This window comes from Malaclemys terrapin, chromosome 18, assembly GCF_027887155.1.
Source record: "Malaclemys terrapin pileata isolate rMalTer1 chromosome 18, rMalTer1.hap1, whole genome shotgun sequence".
NCBI classification, from domain to species: Eukaryota; Metazoa; Chordata; order Testudines; family Emydidae; genus Malaclemys; species Malaclemys terrapin.
Window position 1 is genome coordinate 3,024,951 of NC_071522.1, and position 19,189 is coordinate 3,044,139.

At 56.0% G+C, this 19,189-nt stretch overlaps 1 protein-coding gene across 1 annotated transcript in view; it reads left to right on the forward strand.

Annotated features, from left to right (window-relative positions):
- The first annotated feature begins 455 nt into the window (after nucleotides 1-455).
- Nucleotides 456-19,189, forward strand: part of ABR (ABR activator of RhoGEF and GTPase) — a 92,976-nt gene continuing 74,242 nt past the window's right edge. Inside the window, exon 1 of the mRNA XM_054008741.1 lies at nucleotides 456-1,815. Coding sequence (XP_053864716.1) covers nucleotides 627-1,815 — 1,189 coding nt within the window. The 5' untranslated portion in view covers nucleotides 456-626. The remainder of the gene's footprint in view (nucleotides 1,816-19,189) is intronic.

Consider the following 19,189-nt stretch of genomic DNA (forward strand, 5'->3'; position numbering starts at 1 on the left):
GGCTGAGAGGCACAGTGGCTTACTGGACGGATAACTGGAGGGGATCCAGGAGACCTGGCACATGGGCAAGTCAGTTGGCTGCTCTGAGCCTCAGTTTCCCCATCTGCATAAGGAGATAACGATATTGTCCCCTCCGGGGAGGCTGGAGAGCCAGGTATGATACATGAGAGCTAGTCGGAGTGTTATCCCAGGGACCAGGTAGCAGCAGCTCCCCCAGCCGAGCCCGAGGCCTGGCGCCCCACGGTGCGGCCGCTTCCCCCAGCGCAGCCCGGCTCCGCTACGGTGAGGGGCGCCCCCCGCAGAGCCCGGCCTATGCCGGGCGGGGCGCTCCCCGCGGGCCCCGCCTGCTCGGCCAGGGGGAGGCGGGTCTGTGCCGGAGAGGGGCCGGGCCGGGCCGCGACGTCAGGGCCCCGACAGGACTCCGGAGCGGAAGCTGCCGGGGGGGAGAGAGAAACTTTCCGCCGGGCTGGTGTGCGGCGTCCTCCCAGCCAGGGCACCGAGCCCCGCCGCCCATCCCCGGGGCGTCGGATCCCTCCTCGCCGCCCATCCCCGGGGCATCGGATCGCTGCTCGCGGGCGCCGCGCCCCGCCGCCCATCGCCGTGCGCTCGGGGCTGCGCCGGGCAGCATGTGGGAGCCGGCGGAGTTCCAGCGGCACTGGCAGGCCGAGTTCCCCGGGGAGCCGGCGCCCCGCATGCAGCTGGGCTCGGTGCGGGACATGGAGCTCGAGCTGGAGCGCTGCCGGGGGAACCTGAGACAGCTGCAGCGGGCGCTGGCCGAGGAGAAGTTCAAAGTCCTTTACCTGGAGACGGCTCTGGCCCGGGAGCCCCCGGCCCCCGCCCCGGACGGGCAGGCAGAGGAGCCGGCCCCCCTCCCGGACGTGCCCCCTGGCAAGAGGGGAGCCGCGGGGCGCGCGGTGCACAGCTTGGCCGCAGCCATCCAGCACCAGCTTCAGCAGCACAAGCCAGTCCCGCGGGCCCGGAGGCAGGGCAGGCGGCAGCCCCCCAGGCATGAGCACCCTGTAGGCTGCAGCACCCAGGAGGGGCCAGATGGCCTGGCCACTGAGCAGGGCAGCGATGCTCCAGCCGGGCACCCCCCTGGCCAGACCCATGGCAGCGAGCCCCCCGCGCCCGTCCCCAGGGAGGCCCATGGCAGCGAGCCCCCCGCGCCCGTCCCCAGGGAGGCCCATGGCAGCGAGCCCCCCATGCCCGCTCCTAGGGAGGCCCATGACAGTGAGACCCCCACTGGGCACCCCCACAGCAGCGAGTCCCTCATCCCTGGGGAAGCCCATGGTAGCGAGCCCCCCACTGGGCACTCCCATGGCAGCGATCCCCCTGTCCCCATCCCTGCCCAGGCCCATGGTAGCGAGCCCCCCACTGGGCACCCCCATGGCAGTGAGCCCATCTTTAGGGAGGTCCGTGGCCGGCAGCCCCATGCCAAGAACACGCCTGGCCCCAGGGAGAGCAGCGTTGACCACGACTACGAGGAGGTGGACGTGAGTGAGAAGTTCCTCCTGAATCCTGTCCTCTTAGGCTTCAGGATCCTACCCCGGGGGTCCGGGGAGGAGCAGGACAGGCCCCATCGCTGGTTGCCCACCATAGGGGGCAGGTGGCCCAAGCACAGCCGGGACCTGGACTCGCTGGATGGGACGAATGGGCGCAGCTCCCCCGTGCAGCACGAAGAGCAGCACCCGCTGCCCTGGAGACACAGGCGACATTTGGATGTGCCTGGCAGGGACTCCTCCAGCTGCAGCTCCCCGGAGAGAGGCAGTGACTGCAGCTATAACAGCTCTGACCATGAGGACGGCTCCTCAGCAGGTAGGCGGGTGGCACCCCTTGCCTCTACGTGGCACCCCTCCCTGTCCGTGCCACCCCTGGCCTGTATCTCCTGGCGAAGGGGGTGCAGGCTGGGCCAACTTGCTCCTGTGGTTGGTATGGGAGTGCAGGTCACAGGAATTGCTGGCGGGGTGGGCTGCCTGGACTGTGGGGGGTTGCGTGGCACTGGGGCAGGATTTGTGTTACCATAGTGACTAGGAGCCTAGTCCTGGACCAGGCCTATTGTGCCAGGCGCTGTACAGACAGAGCAAAAAGCTGGTCCCTGGGCCAGACAGCTCACAATCCAAGTGCAAGACAAGAGACGACAGATGGGGCATCCGGGGAGGCAGTGTTGGTCAGCATGATTGGCTGTGGTCTTGGCATCTGTGTCTCTTCTCCTAATACTGCCAGGGGAATTGCCCCAAACTGCCCTTCGGTGCTGGCCCTGCGTTACCTGCCAGAGCTGCCCCAAAGCTGCAGAGATGGCACTGGGAGTTTGCCAAAATCTCCATTTTCAGATCACCTGAGCGTGCATTATTTATAGTCCAATATCCTTCCACTCTGCACAAGGCATGTATAGCAGGACACCTGATCACTGCCCTGCTCAGAAACGGGCTGCTTCGGCCACAGGTGCCGTTAATTCCTTGGCACTATGTCTGGGGCTAGATTGTGTGGGGATAAATACTCCTTGGGCGGTCACGTTCCTGGCCTGTGTGTACTGAGTGCTGGGACTCACCCCGATATAGACACACCTACGCTGGCTCACTGCTTAGGGGCTGAGATACATGTTCAAAGGTCACTTCTGTTACTGAGCACTTCAGAGTAGAGCAGTGTGGTAATTGGACAGGGAAGGTCCCTTGGAGTCTGGTGGTGACTGGGAGAGGTGTGACCGAGATGGCTTTAACCAGTGAAAAGAGAAGCTCTGGGGTGGCCATGCTGCACATGACGAGTGGCAGACATTAATACCGAGCTTGTATTTCTCCTAATGCGTTTGGCATAATGTTAGTTTGCAAGTCTAGAGTTGATGATCCTACGAGACGTTTTATGGTGTTAAAGATGCGATTGGCTAATAGCTATTCTGTGTCATGTTGCCCTATTTCTTTGCAAGGTCTGTCATTCCAGATGCCTTGAAGTTCTCGCTGTGTCTGTCAGTGTGCTTTAATCCTGCCTTAGCATGACTGGGACAAGTTACAGGAACATCATTTACTAATTTACTCACATTTTTGTTGCTGATTCACTGTCTGGCTGCACTGAATTAATTTGTTCCTGTTGGAGTGTTTGTTTTTCCGTGCTTCTGGGTGTAGTGTGCGGTGGTAAGATTGTCAGGGTGCCTAGAGCGCTTGGATAGGCAGGTGTGTTACTATTGCTTGAAAGAAACCTCGTCTAGTTTACTGCATTCTGCTATGGAAGCAAAAGACCAGCTCCTCGGATGCCCACGAGCTGCCTGCCAGGTGGCGTCTGCTCCCAAAGCGCTGCAACCGTGTCATCGTTCTGCTTGCTTTAACAGACTGCGGCTTTTAACGGCTTGTGTCTTCCACATCCCTCCCTTTCTGCCTCCAGCCTGGAGCCTCCCTTGCCTTTAGGGAATGCCTCTGCGGCCCCCATGTAGAAGGGCTGGTCGCGAGCGTCCCTAGCTAAGAGGCTGCATGCTAGGAGGGGGGCACGTGTGAGGGTCCTCTTGGTGCAGCACTGAATCCTTGGGCTCTTCTCCCGGTTGTGATTAGCTCCCTGTAACTTTTTGGTGGGCTGATCAGCGGCTTGACACCTGGCCGGTGTATAGGAAAACCCCGTAAGCGGGCGCTAGGTCTGTGGCTTGGGTCCACAGACTTTCCAACTACTGGGGACTATGCAGTGGAGGCACCAAAGCCTACCTGGATTTCCTCGAAGGGAATTTCCGCAAATCAAGGCCGGTCCATTGGGGTTCCATGGTGTCTAATCCAGCCCAGCTTTTCCTTTTTCCATGTGAGCTAAACTGGGTTTACTCTGTCCATTGTGTGGGGTTCCTTCAGGCAAGACCTTGGAAGGCCAAGGCCCTGTCTGCTCGGATCTCATTGGCACTGTTTTTTGTAAAGGAAGGGGTTTGTCACATTGTCCTTAGCCAAAACATCTCCTCTTCCTCTACCCCCAGTTGAGCAGTGAATAGCTGTCATCTGATTGCTGCCTTTCACCTTAGATGTGGTTGCATTTGAGCTGTGTGTGAATGGCTTCCTCTATAAGTAGGATTTGCAAAGCCCTTTGGTTGAAAGGGACAGTAGAGATGTCAGATGATGATGATTAGCTTGGTCCAGATTTGACCTGAATGTTTCCTTCCTGCATCAGCCGTTGCCTTTGTCACACACACGGGGTAGCCTGTGTGTTGACAGCAACGCGGTCGAGAGAGGGTGACATTTAAAAGCAGAAGCTGAGAGTACAATAAAGCTGGGTGTCTAGATCCCCTTTTCACTTATAGATGCTTCACTTCGTGCTGCCCAGTTCTTCTTTAGAGACCTCTGTCCCGTCTCTTTGTCATGTCTCATGCACCGAGTATTCCAGACACTGACGCTGCGTCGGTCTCTCACCACTGAGCCAACTGGGGTGATTTGCGCTTGGTTAATGGTAGCCCTGGCTTGGCAGCCCTCATTATTTTAATGCAAAGCTCTGAGTTTAATGCGGCTCTGCTTTAATATCTGGGCTGAGTGGATTTGAGCACAGTAAATCTGCAGCCATCCTGCCAATACGACTTCTCGGCAATACATCCCTATGTCACCGATCAGTTCTGCAGTGCCACCTGGCTGGGAAGAGAGGAGTCTACAGGGAGAAGCTAGGTTGGGGGAGGTCCTGTCTTTTACTGGACCGACTCCTGCTAGAGGAGATGACCCTTGAGGTCCCGTCTGTCTCTTGGATTCTGTGGGGAAGGTCCAAGCTTTTGAGCTTCCCAGACCTGAGGAATTGCTCTGTGAGGCTCAGAAACTTCTCCCTCCCAACACCAGGAGCTGGTTCAGTAAAAGCTCTGAAAGAACAGGAGTACTTGTGGCACCTTAGAGACTAACAAATTTATTAGAGCATAAGCTTTCGTGGGCTACAGCCCACTTCTTCGGATGCATATAGAGTGGAACATATATTGAGGAGATATATATACACACACACATACAGAGAGCATGAACAGGTGGGAGTTGTCTTACCAACTCTGAGAGGCCAATTAAGTAAGAGGGAAAAAAAAAGAGAAAAAAACTTTTTTCTTTTCTTCTCTTACTTAATTGGCCTCTCAGAGTTGGTAAGACAACTCCCACCTGTTCATGCTCTCTGTATGTGTGTGTGTATATATATCTCCTCAATATATGTTCCATTCTATATGCATCCGAAGAAGTGGGCTGTAGTCCACGAAAGCTTATGCTCTAATAAATTTGTTAGTCTCTAAGGTGCCACAAGTACTCCTGTTCTTTTTGCGGATACAGACTAACACGGCTGCTACTCTAAAAGCTCTGACTTCACCCACCTTGGGTTTCCGCTCCTGGGACCAGCCTGGCTAGAACAATGCTGCAAACAATGGAAGAAGCTTTGGCGTATATTGTCCTGATGGACGCTAGTGGAGGAAACGTAGGGTTTTGTTGAAATCAGATTAATCACAAACTAATTTAAATGAGGATGTCTGCAAAACGTCTCTGTTCCTAGCTATCGCTCGGGGGAAATGCATGTAACAGTCATATGATGGACACAGCATCTTGGGTAACACACATGCCAGCTCTCACCAGGCTGACTGACAAGATCCTGGTGTAAGCAAACAGATGGTTAGAACAAGGGGCCAGGCTGGCCTTCATCTCTACCCTCCCTGACCTCTCTCCTCCTCCACCCATCATTGCCGTGAAATAAACAGCTGTCTTCACAGCTCATTCTGGTGCCTGGCATCGTGCAGCCGACAGGTGGTCTGGGTGCAGCGGAGGGAGTGGGCTCTCACCCTGCCCTCGATGGGGACGAGTGGCATGCGGGGAATGGCAGTGCTGTGGTCACTCTGCCAGGGACCCGCTTCGGGAGCCTGGCCGCTGCTGGGGTTTCCTCTGCTTTGGGAAGACCTCACCTCCATCTGCTATAGGGACAACCTGTAACACAACCAGATACAAAGTGAGGCCAAATGCCCTGCGGCTTAGCTGCGGGAGAATGGGATTATTGAAGTGCTTCCCTGTCCGGTTATCATCTGACCGACCGGCAGAGGCAGTCCCTGGGGGAGAGCTGGCCATTAGAAATGGGGACACAAGCTTTATGCAGTGGGTGTGAGAGGCTCACTGCAATGCCTACGAGTAGGTGACCCCATTGAGAGATCCCCTGGTGTGATGAGCGTCCTCTCCAGATGGGGACTTTGCCAGCACATCTGGGCTGCCTGGTCTCATGAGACGTACTCAGGGCAGTAAGAGATACCGATACCCCCCTTGGGAATGACTGCACTGATGCCAGTGGAGTTTGAGGGCCAGAGAGCGAGTGACAGCTGCAGACGGCTGTCTCCTCTCTCCACGCTGTGCATCGGAAACAGCCCTGCGCGCATAGTGATCCGGGAGTGGTGCCGCGGTGTGCCGGGGCCCTGTTTCTCTGCCCTTCCGCCCTTTGGGATCAACTCATCCGCCGAGCTGCAGGTGTAGCAGCAGGTGTGGCTGTTGGCTAGGTCTGCTGCCGGTGGGGGGGGTGTCTTGGGTACAGTCACTCGTCGGGGGATGCTGCGGTGCACGAGCCGCAGGCTTCTGAACATTTCTGTTCTTGAAACAAAATCCCTCCCCAGCCCCTGCTCTGGAGAGCCTGGGGGGCGGGGGCCATGAGGCAGTAATCCAAGATGGTGCTGGCCAGAGGAGCCAGTCACAGCCAAGTGGTAAGCTGAACCCGCAGCCCTGGGCCTAGCTGCAGCGCCAGTTTCTGTAATGGAAATGTTCTGCCTTTGGGTCACGTGGCTGCCTGCTCGCCTGGGGCAGAACTGCGCCAGGTTTGCCAGCACCTCGAAAACTCCAACCCGAGCTCCGCTGACAGCAGTGAAGTCTGCCCGTGTCGGAGCCCTGCTGAGCCTGGGAGCGTGTCTAGGCCTGCAGGGCGCCATGCTGCTCTCTTTGCTGATGTACTCGGGCGCCCAGTTCGTTGTGAGTCTCCACAACCCTCCCTTCCTCAGCGCAGCTGGAGAGCTCTGTGTGTTGTGCACCATGTTTTCTGGGGCTGCATGCAGCGGGGGTGGGCTGCGAGCAGCCCTACAACGTAATCGTTAGACTCAAAGTACCAGTCGTCCCTGCTCCTGCTCTCCGAGCACCGGTCCCTACAGGAGCTTATGCAGAGTGTTGGCCAGTTTAAACAGCCCAAGCAATTGGGCGTCTACCTTTAGCGGGACGGTTCCACAGCCTCCTAGATGTCACTCAGGCTGAATATCAGAATATGCCCTCTTCATGTACCCTTTGCCCCCCAATTGCCCTTCCCGGGCGAGCCTGGCCTTGCAAAGTTCCCCATGGCCTCGCTAAAAGGAGGGCTAGAAAATCCAGTTCACAAAATCTTAAAATACACAAAAGGGCTTCTTTTGTGTCTCTCCTGAGTACCCCACACAGCAGAAGGACCCAGGGAAGGATGGTCTCATGGAATTGAGGTTTTGTGGGTTTTCCCCCCAGCTCTGCCACTGACTTGCAGTCTGGCCTAGGGCAAGTTGCCTCAGTTTCCCCATCTGTAAGATGGGGATGATACCTACCTCAGAGTGGTAGGAATTATGACGAAGTGGGGGCTGTTCTTAATGTTTCCTCTGAATACTGTGTGGGTGCCTCAGTTTCCCCTATGCATTTCTTAAGTCTCTAGGGGGTGAGATTGTTGCAGAGCAAAGGGCCAGTGCACATAAATGGCCGACACTCTATCTCCTGGCAACTAATGGCCAGGGCCCTTCCCTCCTGCAAGGGGATGTTAAGGTGTTGGAGAACAAAAAGATCAGGTGACCTCCTGGCCCGGGAAAGGGACAAAGCCCAGAGGAGGAGGGGCTGGAGGGGGAGTTAGTTTGGAGCTGGCTGGGGAAATGGAGGGGAGCCCAGACGGGGCTCTGGCCTCCCTGGGGCCCCTCAACAGGGACCTGACTGAGGGGGTCCTGTTGTCTGTGCCTGCAAGACCTGTCTTGGCCTGTGTTCCTGTCGTCTAAATAAACCTTCTGCTTTACTGGCTGGCTGAGAGTCCCGGTGAATCGCAGGAAGCCAGGGGTGCAGGGCCTGGTCTCCCCCCACACTCCGTGACAGGAATGTTTGTGAAACACTCTGAGACCTTGGGTGGAGAGGTGCTGGGAGCCTGAGAGATTCTCACTCCAGGCATGAGATGTCCACCTCCTGACTGGGGATGGATTTGCCAGGAGCCTCTTTGAGTCTAAGCATTGGACAGTTCCCCCTTGAATGCTGTTGTAGCGTCTCCGTGGAGGACACAGACAGCTGCAGTGTTTTAATTAAAACACTTCCAGGAAAGAACCAAACCACACTCTAGGTCTCAACCCTTCTGGGGCCTTTGAAACGGCTTCATGCCTGCTCTGAAACCAGGAGGCCCTGGGAACAGGAAGGTGGAAACCACAGCAGAGCAGGTGGCATTTCTCCGAGTGGGAGCGTTACAGAGAACTTGCTAATGTGGCTCTCCCCTCCAATCTGCCAGTGTGGGGTGGGAGGCTACTGGAGGCCAGCAGTAAAGGGATACAGCGGGGCCAGGGACTCCAGCTGTTCTCCCCACCAGAGGGGGTGAAGACTAGACAAATGAGTGGGGGGAAAGCTCTGAGCAGAAGTGTCCCTGTGTGAAAACAGCTTCTAAATCCAGGAAAGAAATGCTGGCTATTGGAGCAGCTTTGTGTTGCTGCAGAAATAGGCTCCATGGCATTGCCCCGCTGAAGGCAGCGTCAGACTCTGCTGCTCCAGGCTGGAATGGCTGCCCGGGCCAGGCTGGCGATTGCCAACTTGCAACGGCTGCATCTCAGCCCCTGCCTTGTTCCCACAGCCAGGCTGGGGCCTGAGTGTCAGGGCTAAAGGGCTCCAGAGGCAATGGCAGAGCCCAAGAAGGTGCCGCGTTCGGGGAGAGTAATGCACTCTCCAGCTGCAGTGCCTCTTCTCAGCAGCACCTGTGCCCGTCCCCTGCTCTGTGCGCTGGCATCCCATAGAACAGAGTCAAGGGCAGAGTCTCGGGCCTGGTCTTCGAGGCGCTCAGCGGCCTGGACTCAGCGTATCTAGAGGGGTCTATGGCTCCGGGCTGGGGACCGAGCTCCATAACTCCACCCCTCGGGCCCGTGGAACTTTCTACCACCGGGGCAGAGCCCAGCTGGGCAGCAAACAGAGCATCCCACGGGGCCAGTCTCAGACCCCCAGGAACTCAGGGCCACCCCAAACCTCCCCAGGGGCCCTGCTCCCACCGGCCTTCTCTGACCCAAACCCGGAGCAGCATGGCTGCCCAGAGGATTCAGGGGGCCTGGGGCAAAGCAATTTCGGGGGCCCTTCCATAAAAAAAAGTTGCAATACTATAGAATACTATATTCCCATGTGGGGCCCGGGGCCTGGGGCAAATTGCCCCACTTCCCCCCCCCCCCCCCCAGGCAGCCCTGCCGGAGCAGCGTGGCCATACGGGGAGGGGAGACCAGGAAGAGTTGGACTTAGCGAGGGGAATTAAAAGTAATAGTAAGAGGTTTTACAGCCATATAAATAGGAAGAAAGCAAAGAAAGAAGAAGTGGGACCGCTGAAGACTATAGCCGGAGAGGAGATTAAAGATAATCTAGGCATGGCGCAATATCTCAATGAATATTTTGCATCGGTGTTTAATGAGGCCAATGAAGGTATTAGGGATACTAGCACCGTTACAGAGGGGCATACGGGATGGGGGATTACCGCATCCGAGGTAGAAACAAAACTAGAACGCCTTAATGGGACTAAGTCGGGTGGACCGGACGATCTTCATCCGAGAATATTGAAGGAATTGGCGCGGGAAATAGCAGGCCCATTAGCGACTATATTTAATGAATCTGTAAACTCGGGGGTAGTCCCGTTAGACTGGAGAATAGCCAATGTGGTTCCTATTTTCAAGAAAGGGAAAAAAAGTGACCCGGGTAACTATAGGCCTGTTAGTTTAACATCAGTAGTGTGCAAGGTGCTGGAGAAGATTCTGAAAGAGAAACTAGTTGAGGACCTTGAAGTTAATGGCAAATGCGATAAATTACAGCATGGTTTTACGAAGGGCAGATCGTGCCAAACGAATCTGATCTCCTTCTTTGAGAAAGTAACGGACTTATTAGATAAGGGAAATGCGGTGGACCTAATATACCTGGATTTCAGTAAAGCGTTTGATACAGTACCCCATGAGGAACTATTGGTTAAAATGAAAAACATGGGGATCGATATGAAAATCCAGAGGTGGATAGGGAATTGGTTAATGGGGAGAATGCAGCGGGTCGTATTAAAGGGTGAATTGTCGGGTTGGAGGGAGGTTACTAGTGGAGTGCCTCAAGGTTCGGTTTTGGGACCCATCTTATTTAATCTATTTATAACTGACCTCGGGACCGATTGCAAGAGTGGGCTGATAAAGTTTGCGGATGATACGAAGGTGGGAGGAGTTGCAAACTCGGAGGAGGATAGGGATACTCTGCAGGGAGACTTGAATGAGCTTGTGAATTGGAGTATCAGAAACAGGATGAAATTTAATAGTAAAAAGTGTAAGGTGATGCACTTGGGGACGAATAATAACAATTTTAGTTACAAGATGGGGACGCATTGGTTAGAAGTAACGGAAGAGGAGAAGGACCTAGGGGTCCTTGTGGACCGCAGGATGACTATGAGTCGGCAATGTGACGTGGCGGTGAAAAAAGCCAATGCGGTCTTGGGATGTATTAGGCGAGGTATATCTAGTAGGGATAAGGAGGTCCTGCTTCCGTTGTATAAGGCGCTGGTGAGACCTCATTTGGAGTACTGTGTGCAGTTCTGGTCTCCCATGTTTAAAAAAGATGAACTCAAACTGGAACGGGTGCAGAGAAGGGCGACTAAGATGATCAGAGGAATGGAAAACCTGTCGTATGAAAAGAGATTAGAGGAGCTTGGGTTGTTTAGTCTGACAAAGCGAAGGCTGAGGGGGGATATGATTGCTATGTTTAAATATATCAGAGGGGTTAATACAAGGGAGGGAGAGGAATTATTCCAGTTTAGTACTAATGTGGACACGAGAACGAATGGATACAAACTGGCCGGGGGGAAGTTTAGGCTTGAAATTAGACGAAGGTTTCTGACCATCAGAGGGGTGAAATATTGGAACGGCCTTCCGAGGGAAACGGTGGGGGCGACGGACCTGTCTGGTTTTAAGATTAAGTTGGATGAGTTTATGGAGGGAATGGTTTAATGATAAAACATAGTAGCCAAGGAAAACCAAGCAATGGTACATGAACAGCATAATGGCCAACAAGGGTCAGGCTAGAGACTCTTGCCTATATGCTCGGGGTATTACTGATCGCCATATTTGGGGTCGGGAAGGAATTTTCCTCCAGGGTAGATTGGCTGAGCCTCTGGAGTTTTTTCGCCTTCCTCCGCAGCATGGGGCAGGGATCACTAGCAGGAGGGTCTCAGCCGATTGAAGTCACTAAAACACAGGATTGGGGACTTCAACGGTAGAGTCCAGGGAAGGGTCTTGCGGCCTGCAGCATGCAGGGGGTCAGACCAGATGATCATAATGGTCCCTTCTGACCTTAATGTCTATGAGTCTATGAGACCCCCACCGCAACCAACCGCTTGGCTGCTCACACAGCTCTCCCCGGGGAGGAGAAGAAAGAATCATCCACATCTGACAGCTGTCAGTCACGTGATGCCATGTCGTGCATGACTGAGAGGTGCTCAGATCCTACAGGACAGGGCAGTGTAGGACCCTGTGTAGAGTAGAATAGATGGCAGAAGTTCTAGTCTGCTTGGCATATGGTAGCTCTGGGTGTCCTTGTTCCTTTTCGATGGAGAGCTGCATCCTGTGCTGGCTTCCCCGAGCGTGGCCAGTTGCCAGTGCTGGCTGGCATTGCAAATATTCGCTTTGGCCAGGCCTGCACTGCTAGGCTCGAGCCCTACAGACCTTGTGTGTGTGTGTGACAGTGACAACTCAGGCGCTTCCGAAGGAAGGCAGCGTGTCCCAGCCCACGTTTCATTGTTTCACCCAAGTTGTGAAATTCCCCTCTCTTCCTCCAGCAGGATTACAACACCCAGGGCCTATCTGCTCTGGGCAGACACTGGAAATCCCAGGGCCCTAGGGGTTTTTTCCCAGGCTCCTTGGCCACAATGCGCCTTCTCGTCCCTGTTGTGCAGGATGCTGGGCGTGGTTCAGCTGCTGCCCTAGGGTGGCTGCATTTCAGTGGCTGGGCCGGCACAGCCCGTGAAGCACTTGGGGATCAAAGATCCCCACGGAATTAACGTTTTTTCGGGGATGAGTAACTTACTCGCTTGAAGCTGCAAGAGGGGGATTCAGCTGTGACACTAGCCCACCTCCCCAGCTCTCCTGATTACTCCTCTGGTTGGAGGAGTAGGCTGGGGCGTCTCTGGCCGTTGGGGGCTGTGTGGTAAGGAGGGGCTGGGTGGGGGATCAGTAATGAAATAGGGAACCGGCTGTTGCCAAGTGCCCAGTTCCAGTCGAACCTAGGTTGGCAGTTGTGAGTAGGTTGTGTGATGAGTTGATGGTTCTCAGTTCTGAATGGACAAACGTTCTTAGTTCTGAATGGACAAATGCCACCCGATGGGCCCTCGCTGTAGGGCCCCCGATCAGAGGCCAGGGGCTGCAGAGACAGCGCTGTCTCCCTCCAGTGACCAAGCTAATGCTGACTTGGGCTCGAGGTAATTTAGTGGGGATGGATGGGGTATAAATAGCCGCCTGCCCAGTCAGGTGTCAGCACGGAAAATGCCACTCGGCCGCAAACCACAGAAAGCTGTCGGCGGGTGAGAGGGCCTTGCCGGGGTGCGGTGGTCGTCCTCTGTCCCTTCCTGTTCTGCTGCAGGGCCTGTGCTCTGCGTTTCCTGTGCCGAGTTTGTGTTGGTCTCCGAGGAAGGAAGCTCCGTCGCTTTGACTTGGTTTCCACTCCTGGTGCTGTGGGACTGAGGTTGCCTAGCATCCTCCTCTCGGGGCTGGAGCTTTGCTGAAAACTGGTGCTCTTTGGTGGGCCAGGCTCCAGAGGCTTGGCAGAGTGACTTCAGCTGGCGGTTCTCGGCCCCCGCAGCAAAGCCGTCCTCTAATAAACACAAAGCAGCGACATCGGCCGTGGGCTCTGCTTCGGTGCCGCAGAACGTACGTGCCGCCCCGAGGGCCCTGCGCGCGGGCTGGTGTCACTGACCGGGCCGGCAGCCCCGCTAGCCTGGTGTCCTCCCTCCGACAACAGCCAGCGTTGGGTGCTGGAGTGGAAGGCAGCCGCTGTCCCATAACGCCCCCAGCACGAAGCAGTAGCAAGGCTGCAGAGGAGAGGGTCGGTGGTCCCGTAGCGCACACGAGAACCGCTCGCCAGATCACTGAAGGGAAGCAGAACTTCCCTTCGTTTGCACCGTGCATCCCAGCAGATCTGGGGTTCTGGGTTCTCGCTTAGCAAGAACCTTGGACCATCTCTCGTTTGTCACCTCTCTAACCCCCCCTCGTGCCATAAGGTTCCTGCTGGGCTAGACTGGCCATTTTATCTTCCAGACCCTCGGCTTGGACAGCGATGCTGCTCCCAGTAGGGCTGGAGGGCCTGGTCTGCCCCATACTGTGCCAGGCATCCCCCTGCTCTGCCGGAGCACAGCCCCCCATGGCAGCGGGTGGGAAATAGACTTCCCACTTCCAGCAGTGCTGACGGGTGAACGCTTTTCACTTGGGGCTTCTTATCAGGGTCACTATATGGGGAGACTGTCCCCTTCCGCTGTGGGGTGGAATGCCCCACGGCAGTGTTCTCCGAGCTCCCAAAGCCTACTGTGTGGCAATTGGAGAGTAGCAATTACCGTATGGAGGGTGATCTCGAGTCCATGCAGGATGTGCGGCCGTGGCTCAGGGTGACACTTCAGCAGGAGTGTAAGAATCTCTGTCACATCCGCTGGGTCTAGTTTTAACAGCCCTTATCTCCTCAGGTCGCAGTTTGCTAACCAGAATCATTTGCTTGTGCAAATCAGGGAGCAGCAGTGCCTCTGGGCTCATGGAGTTTAAACACACGTGGTTCTGAGTTTAACAGAGTGCCAGAAATCTTCAGGGCATTGCAACGTGGGAGGCAAAGGTGGATGCAGGGCTGTTAGGGGTCGCTGTATGCCAAGTTTTCCGTTGTTCTAAGACTCGCTAGATATTCTTATTGAAAACAGGCAATGGGAATTGGTTCCTAATCTTTGTGTTCAGTTTCGGGGGTTTCTTTACATGGGCAGGTTAGTATCCGAAAACCAAGAACTCCCACCCTTCATTTAACAAACTAGTCAAGATCGCCAAGTACCAGCATATTTTCCTATTGTTTCCCTCCCCCCAAACCTAAGCAACGATTCACTACTGATAACTCATATCTTCCAGCAATTTACATGCAGCTGCTTGGAGCAATTTGGTAACCACATGGCTGTCCCTGGTGACGGCTGTCTTGTACTGCAGAATTGGAAGCCCCAGCTCTTCATCTGAGCTGCAGACCACTGGAAACAACCCTGTGGGAGGTGTGAACTGCTCCTGTGTGTTGTGGGGGCGGGGGAGGTCGTTAACCCAGAAGCCTGTTGACGTAGATACCAGCTTTGTTAGCTGATCCAAGCATAGGAGTGGGACAGTCATTGTGTGGAGTGGATGGTGCCTCATGGTGCTCTGCGACATCGTTGGAGGGCAGGGCTCGGGAAAGCCCTGCTGTTCTCTTCAGTTCCGCCATTGCTCAGGCAGAGGTGTTGGAAAAATCCAAGCGTCTCATCTCCCCTGGTCCTGGTGACCACGTGTTGCTGTCCTGGGCACTCTCCTCTCCCCGCTGCTTATCTGGCCCCGTTTCCCGTAACCACTGAGCCTGCAGCCCCTTCCAAGCTCCCACTTCCACGTCGCGTGGGTGTATCGGACGGGAGGGCATTGCAGTCATACAGATGATTTATTTGGGAATTGGTCCTGCTTTGAGCAGGGGGTTGGACTAGATGACCTCCTGAGGTCCCTTCCAACCCTGATATTCTATGATTCTATGAGATCCGTGCGAGCGTGTTGTGCCTTTTACTCTATTTAACATTAATCCTACTTCAGTGGGTTCGGCTCTGGCGTCTACAGTCTCTGGTTCAACAGAGTCACCTCTGTTCTGGATCCAGAGTTCATAGGAACACATGAAACCATAGGCAAGTAACACACACAATTACAAGAGCATCGATCTTTTAGTCGTTTTATTAAAGTTACCAACCCAATTATAAATATCACAGCATACACAATTCCCGAAGCTCAGTACAATGTGCCAGTTATACCTACAGACATCCTCACATCCTCCTAGGTGGTGTTAGAGTCTGTTGGCCCACTCATGAATTGTCCATCGAGATGGGAGTGGTTCCTGCTGGTGTTTCCCATAGGAAGCTCAATTTTCCTGCTCTGGGCACCCTTTCTTATACTGTGAATCTGTCTATACCTACACTCTGTGCATGTACATGAAAATGTCAGCCCTCTCTCTCTTATTGGTGTGTGTCCCTTGGAAACACAAGGGATCCCGAATTCTATAGGCTGGGTAGGGTCTCATTAATATTTATGTACCACCTTTATCCTTGCCGTACATGTTAGAGACAATATTTGTTGTCGCAGCACTTTATAATTTGAATATAACTTTCCCGCCTTACTTTTGCAATATTACCAGTCGGTACCTCTTTCCCATCATCTTCGGGTTAGTTCTCAGTCATTTTAACTTGTGCCATCATTTCTTGTCTCCAAAGCCTAAAATAGCTAAGCTAAAGTCTTCCAGGCCTCAGCCCACAGTTTCTTGCATTTCAGCTTATCCTACTCACGTCTACTACATAATCCCTCTAAATACTGATCAACCTTCTACTTTTATAATCCTGCAAATCAACCCCAATTAACATCCAATGAATATATGGAATGTAACACATTGCTTAATCCTAACATTCCCTGCCTTTCGGGAAGCTGGTGTCCCGGCGTGCGGGGCTGAGCCCCGAGTCTGCTGCTGTCACCCCGGTCCCAACCGACACTGCCTCTGAGTTCTGCTCTTGCCAGTGACCTGCCATTGCTTCCCCCCGGGGCTGGGGAACCGTCCCGGATAGAAGGGCGCCCCCTGTATGCGAGCGCTAGAGAGCCTTTCCCAGGTGCCCGAGACTTGGTGAGGCTGTGATGAAAGCTCACTGGCACACCGGATTTCCCGGGGGGCTGCCATGGCTTGCCAAAGCTTCAGAGAGACAGACACGGTAATGGTGCGTTCTGTTGTGCAACGTGCCCTTTGGGATGGGGGAGTTTGGGGGGAATGTCGGGCGGGCGGCTGGTGGCACCCCGCTATCCCGCAGCAATGTCCATGGGAATTGAGCACAGGAGAAGGGGCTCAGAGCCAGCGGATCACCCTGATGCGTACAGCACGGGCAGCAAGCGTGTGTGTGAGCTTCCCCGGCCTGCCAGCCTGAGCCGTGCCTCGCAGGGGCCCCATCTGGAGTCACAGGCGAGCTGAGTCTCCGCGGCTCGCTCCTGCTCTGGTTTCTCTATGATCCGGGCGGTTTCTGGGATGTGGCCGTCCTACCGGCTTGGGGCTGCTTGACAGATGTCAGGCAGAGCTATACACAATAGACCACGCCACAGAAACCCTGGCGGGCGAGCTGACTGCTGGGCGGGCTGCAGGGACCTGGGGAGGAAGCCCAGGGTGTTGGTGGCTGGCAGTGCCCTGTTCCTGTGGCACTATTCCTCGAGGACCAGTTGGCTGGTTTCGCGTAACCTGGTTGCTCCCCAGGCTCGGGGAGGGCTAGTGCCTCCCAACAGCCCTTCCTGGAAGGAAGTTGCATCAGTGGAGGCTGCTGAGCGGGTGAAGCTGGCGCACATGAGTCCAGCCGGGCCCTTTGCCTGCTCGGTAATGCCTGGGGGAACTGGCCAGCCGCTGCCTGCTTCCCTGGTAACGTCGCTGGGGCAGGGCTGGCACACCCGTTGGCAGCTCTGTACCCTGGGGGTGAGTGCGGTTGACACTGGAGAGCTGGCATTCCTGGCAGCCAATTAGCTGTCAGGAGGTTCTCCTGCTGTTAACAAACTTGTAGCCGGCAACAGCAAACACCGGCAATCTCCCGCAGGCCCCTCTCCACTGCGCCCCAAACCAGCACAGCCAGTTTTTCCACCTCTTCAGGACCTGGGTAGGGCAGAACGGGCTTGATCACTCCCCGAACTGCCCCGGGGAGGCTGGCCTCTCTCTGGCCTCCCCTGGAGACAGAAGGAAGATGGCTCTGTGCCCCATGGCATCTGCCACCTCAGCTAGACAGGAAAGAGCAGCTCTGTCTGCATGAGCTTTGAGAACGGGAAGCGCGTTGGGATGGGAGCTTCCAGGTCCCAGCCAGGCTCTAGTAATCACATCAGCTTCCTTTGTATTCCCCTGGCCTAAGCCATTGTGCAGAGTTGGTAGATGCTGCTAAACAGCCGCTGTGTCCCGCCCCAGAGGTGGCTGCATTTCCCTGGTGAGAGGAGGGATTTCTCTGTGCATTTGGTTTTGGATCTTTCAGGGTGAGGTGTGCCGGCTTTGGGCTTTGTTCAGTGGCACTAGTCCTCTAGATCTCTGTACTCTGTCCCTGCGGAGCACGTCTGTAGTGAACGCAGCCCGTCTCTCCATGCGCCTGCGGGGCCATCTCTAGTGCCGTCTCAGTCTGTGTCAGGCAGGACTGGGCCGTGCAGCTGTGGGAAGCCTGGAGCCGTGGAGGCCGTGACCTCTAGGCTCTGTGGTAGGGCAGCTCTGGGTAGCCAACTGGTAGTGGGCAGACTCCTGTCACCCTGTCCCCTGACAATACTGCAGTTGGAGGCACCTACAGGTGATAGCCCTGGTCTCTCTTGCCTGTAGCGTGTGCTTCCCCTTCTCCAGACTTCCAAGGAATCCATGACGTCATTCTGGCTTCCCCCTGGAGTCTGCCTCAGCCCCGCATCTCATGTGGCCCCTAGGCGTGGTAACTATAGGACCGTGGGTCTGGGCTGCTGAGCATTAGACGGGGCTGCCTGTCTTCCCGCAGCTCTGGGTGGGCTCTCGCTCTGTGTGGCTGCCCCAGTGCCCTGCAGACCTCCCCTGGCTCCATGACTGGCTCACCCAGGAGAAGTCCCTTTGCTGGCTGGCGGTGGGTGTGTAATGGAGGGGTTGGATGGGGGGCCTGACACCCCTCCCGCCCCCCCCCCCCCGAGCTCCTAAATGCGGATGGTTCAGGCCTGGTCCCATCCCAAACCAGCCCTGCCCGTGCTGGCCACAGGCAGCTCAGTGCTCTGGGCCAAGGGACGGGGATGAGCTCCTGGGCTCTGGTGAGGCAGGGTGAGCGGGGCAGGTCACATGGCAGGCCGGAGGAGAGGACTTGCACAACGAGCACAGAAATAGAAATGTGTGGGTTGGCCGGCCGCGGCTACACTGGCACTGACAAAACAAGGAGCGAGGGAGACGGCCAGCGACTGCAGGGCGCCCTGCCCCCAGAGCCTGACACGCTGGAGTGATGCACACCGGAAAGCAGTGTCCCGGGGGCGGGGGCAGAGTTATAGGGGCCGGGCTGTGTCTGGGGGAGACCCCCAGAGCTATAGGGGCCAGGCTGTGGCATTGGAGGACTTTGGGCACTGTCTGCATGAGGGTTTGTTGCTTAAAGTGTGCTCCCTCCAGCGGGGCTGAAGCCGTGCTAGCCTTGGGGACGGGGCTGGAGGGGACGGGGCGGCTGGGGACGGGGCTGGAGGGGACGGGGCGGCTGGGGACGGGGCTGGAGGGGACAGAGTGGCTGGGGATGGGGATGGAGGGGAGGGGGCAGCTGGGGAGCAGGTGGCTGGCAGCCAGTGGCGTTTTAAACACAGCGTCTCTTACCCCTGCTCAGAAAAGATCTGTGGAGCATGGTGCCCTAATCCACCCCCAGCAGCCCCTGTCTCCCCAGGCCCGGCCTGGCTGCACTGGTTGGAGGTTGGGCAGGAGGAGGCCTGGTCTACACCATGCTACGCCAGGGAGAGTAACAAACTGGCCGAGATGCCGAGAAACTCCCCATTGCCTCTGAGCTGCAAGAAATGGCTTTGTAGGGACTGAAATCCACGGCGCTCGCCAGCTCATCCAGGCTCTGCCTTCCCTCCCGCTCCCCTGCCCCGTTCTGAACCGGCTGTTCTCTGTCTGTCACGCCGAGGGGCGGAACCTCTGCGAGTCCCCTGAATGCCCCCCAGCAGCGCGCCAGGATGGCCCCGCCTAGTGGAAAACGAGCCGTTGTCTGCCAGGGCATTAAACCCCACCGCCCCGAGTGAGTCTGGCATGGGGGGGTGCTTGGCTGAGTCGTTTGG